Source organism: Octopus bimaculoides, chromosome 1 (genome assembly GCF_001194135.2).
Source record: "Octopus bimaculoides isolate UCB-OBI-ISO-001 chromosome 1, ASM119413v2, whole genome shotgun sequence".
NCBI classification, from domain to species: domain Eukaryota; kingdom Metazoa; phylum Mollusca; class Cephalopoda; order Octopoda; family Octopodidae; genus Octopus; species Octopus bimaculoides.
Window position 1 is genome coordinate 79,714,026 of NC_068981.1, and position 2,379 is coordinate 79,716,404.

The window sequence follows — 2,379 nt, forward strand, 5'->3', positions numbered from 1 at the left end:
TATATATATATATATATATATATATATATATATATATATGTATGTATGTATGTATGTATGTATGTATGTATATGTATATGCTTGTGTGTCTGTGTTTGTCCCTACTAACATCGCTTGACAACCGATCCTGGTGTGTTTACGTCCACGCAACTTAGCGGTTCGGCAAAAGAGACCGATAGAATAAGTACTAGACTTCCAAAGAATAAGTCCTGGTGTCGATTTGCTCGACTAAAGGTGGTGCTCCAGCATGGCCACAGTCAAATGACTGAAACAAGTAAAGAGTATAAATATATATATATCATCATCATTTAACGTCTGTTGTCCATGCTGGCATGGGTTGGATGGTTTGACTGGGCTGGTACGCTGGAAGGCTGAACCAGACTCCAGTCTGATTTGGCATGGTTTTCTACACCTGGATGCCCTTCCTAATGCTAACCACTCCGAGAGTGTAATTGGTGCTTTTACATCCCACCAGCACAGGTTCCATTTGCATGACACAGGGGTGCATTTACATGCCACTGGCATGGGTGACAATTTGCGTGACACTGGAGTGCGTTTATGTGCCACCAGCACGGGTGCCAATTTGCATGACACTGGTATCTGCCACAACTGTGATTTTGCTCGGCTAGATGGGTCTTCTCAAGCACAACATAATGCCTAAGGTCTTGGTCATTGCCTCCATGAGGCCCAACACTTGACAGGAACTCAGCCACTTTGCCTCTGTGAGGTCCAACATTCGAAAGGAACTCGGCCACTTTGCCTCTGTGAGGCCCAACATTCAAAAGATGTTCTTTACATGCCACCAGTACGGGTGCACTTGGTTTGACGAGTCCTCTCAAGCACAGCACATCGCTAAAGGTCTCAGTCACTCAAACACACATACACAAGATATGTGTATTGTTAGTTTGTGGGTCAGCTGCAGGTTTTAGGCATAAGAGAATATATTCTCTTACACCTAAAAGCCACAGCCAACCCATAAGCTAACAACACACATACCTTGTGTATATGTGTTTGATTTTGTTTATATACCTCAAGCTACTTCTAATTCATAGTTGAATATATATATATATATATATATATATATATCTTCAAATATCAGAACCATGTGGTCAGGAAGCACACTTCTTACCACATAGCCATACCTGCCACCCATTACCTATTTTTCCATCTTTGAAATCACTGTTTACCTCAGACATATTTAGATATAAAACATTGTAATAAATCAGTGCTGGCTGTAAGTTTATAATTTCTAATTTCTATAGAAATATAACAGAATATATTAAGTTCATATTTATAATCATTTGTTTTTGGTTCTAGGTTCATTCCCATTGCATGGCACCTTGGGCAAGTGTCTTCTATAGCCTTGGGTCAACCAAAGCCTTGTGAGTGGATTTAGTAGATGAAAACTGGAAGAAGCCCATCATATATATTTGTGTGTGTGTGTGTGTGTTTATCTCCCACCACTGCTTGACAACCAGTGTTGGTGTGTTTACATCCCAGTAACTTAGCGGTTCAGCAAAAGATATCGATAGAATAAGTACCAGGCTTTAAAAAAAACATATTACTACCAGGGCTGATTCATTCAGCTAAACTTTCTTCAAGGTGGTGCCCCAGTATAGCCATAGTCTAATGACTGAAACAAGTAAAAGATAAAAGATATTCGTTTATGTCAAAAAGCTAAGATAGAAAATATAAAACAAAGCTTACCCAGAATAGTGAAAACTAGCTGCTCACAAATTTCTTTGACTTCATACAGATTATTTACAATTTTATTGCTGAAACCAATAACAATGTCATCATTTGGATTCCAGCATTCACTTGCAGATAATCTAGCAATGAAATAAATGTGAAAATGTCTGTGAATAAACTGGATCAAAAGAAATTTAAAATCAATATCTCATTAGACAATATGCCATCAGTATATCATGACTTTTGAAATAGCTAGTGCTGAACAATATTTCAAATATAACTGTTATTATGTTTAAATGACAGCATACAAAACTTTGATTAATGCAGAGTGGATGTAAAATGCTTTTTTTTTTTATGTATGTATGTCATTATTCAGTTTTATTTCAAGAATTTCTTGCCATTCATTGGAATTTCAACATCAACAGGGTATGTATGTATGCATGTATGTATATGTGTGTGCATGTGTGGACATGCATACATGTGTGTGCATGTATGCATGTGTATATATATGCATATATATGTATATACATGTATTTATTTATATATGTATGTATATTCCATCTTCTGTTTTTCATTTGCCATGTATATATATATGCACACAGACACACATAAATGTATATATAAACATGTATGTGTGTGTGTGTGTGTATATATATATATATATATATATATATATATATATATATATAT

The 2,379-nt window shown here is 36.0% G+C and overlaps 1 protein-coding gene across 4 annotated transcripts in view; it reads right to left on the bottom strand.

Annotated features, from left to right (window-relative positions):
• Positions 1-2,379, bottom strand: part of LOC106877087 (uncharacterized) — a 52,599-nt gene that overhangs the window by 13,936 nt on the left and 36,284 nt on the right. For all 4 annotated transcript variants that reach the window (XM_014925876.2, XM_052967682.1, XM_052967675.1 and 1 more), the window contains exon 5: positions 1,708-1,829. In XM_014925876.2, the coding sequence (XP_014781362.1) occupies positions 1,708-1,829 (122 nt within the window). The remainder of the gene's footprint in view (positions 1-1,707; positions 1,830-2,379) is intronic.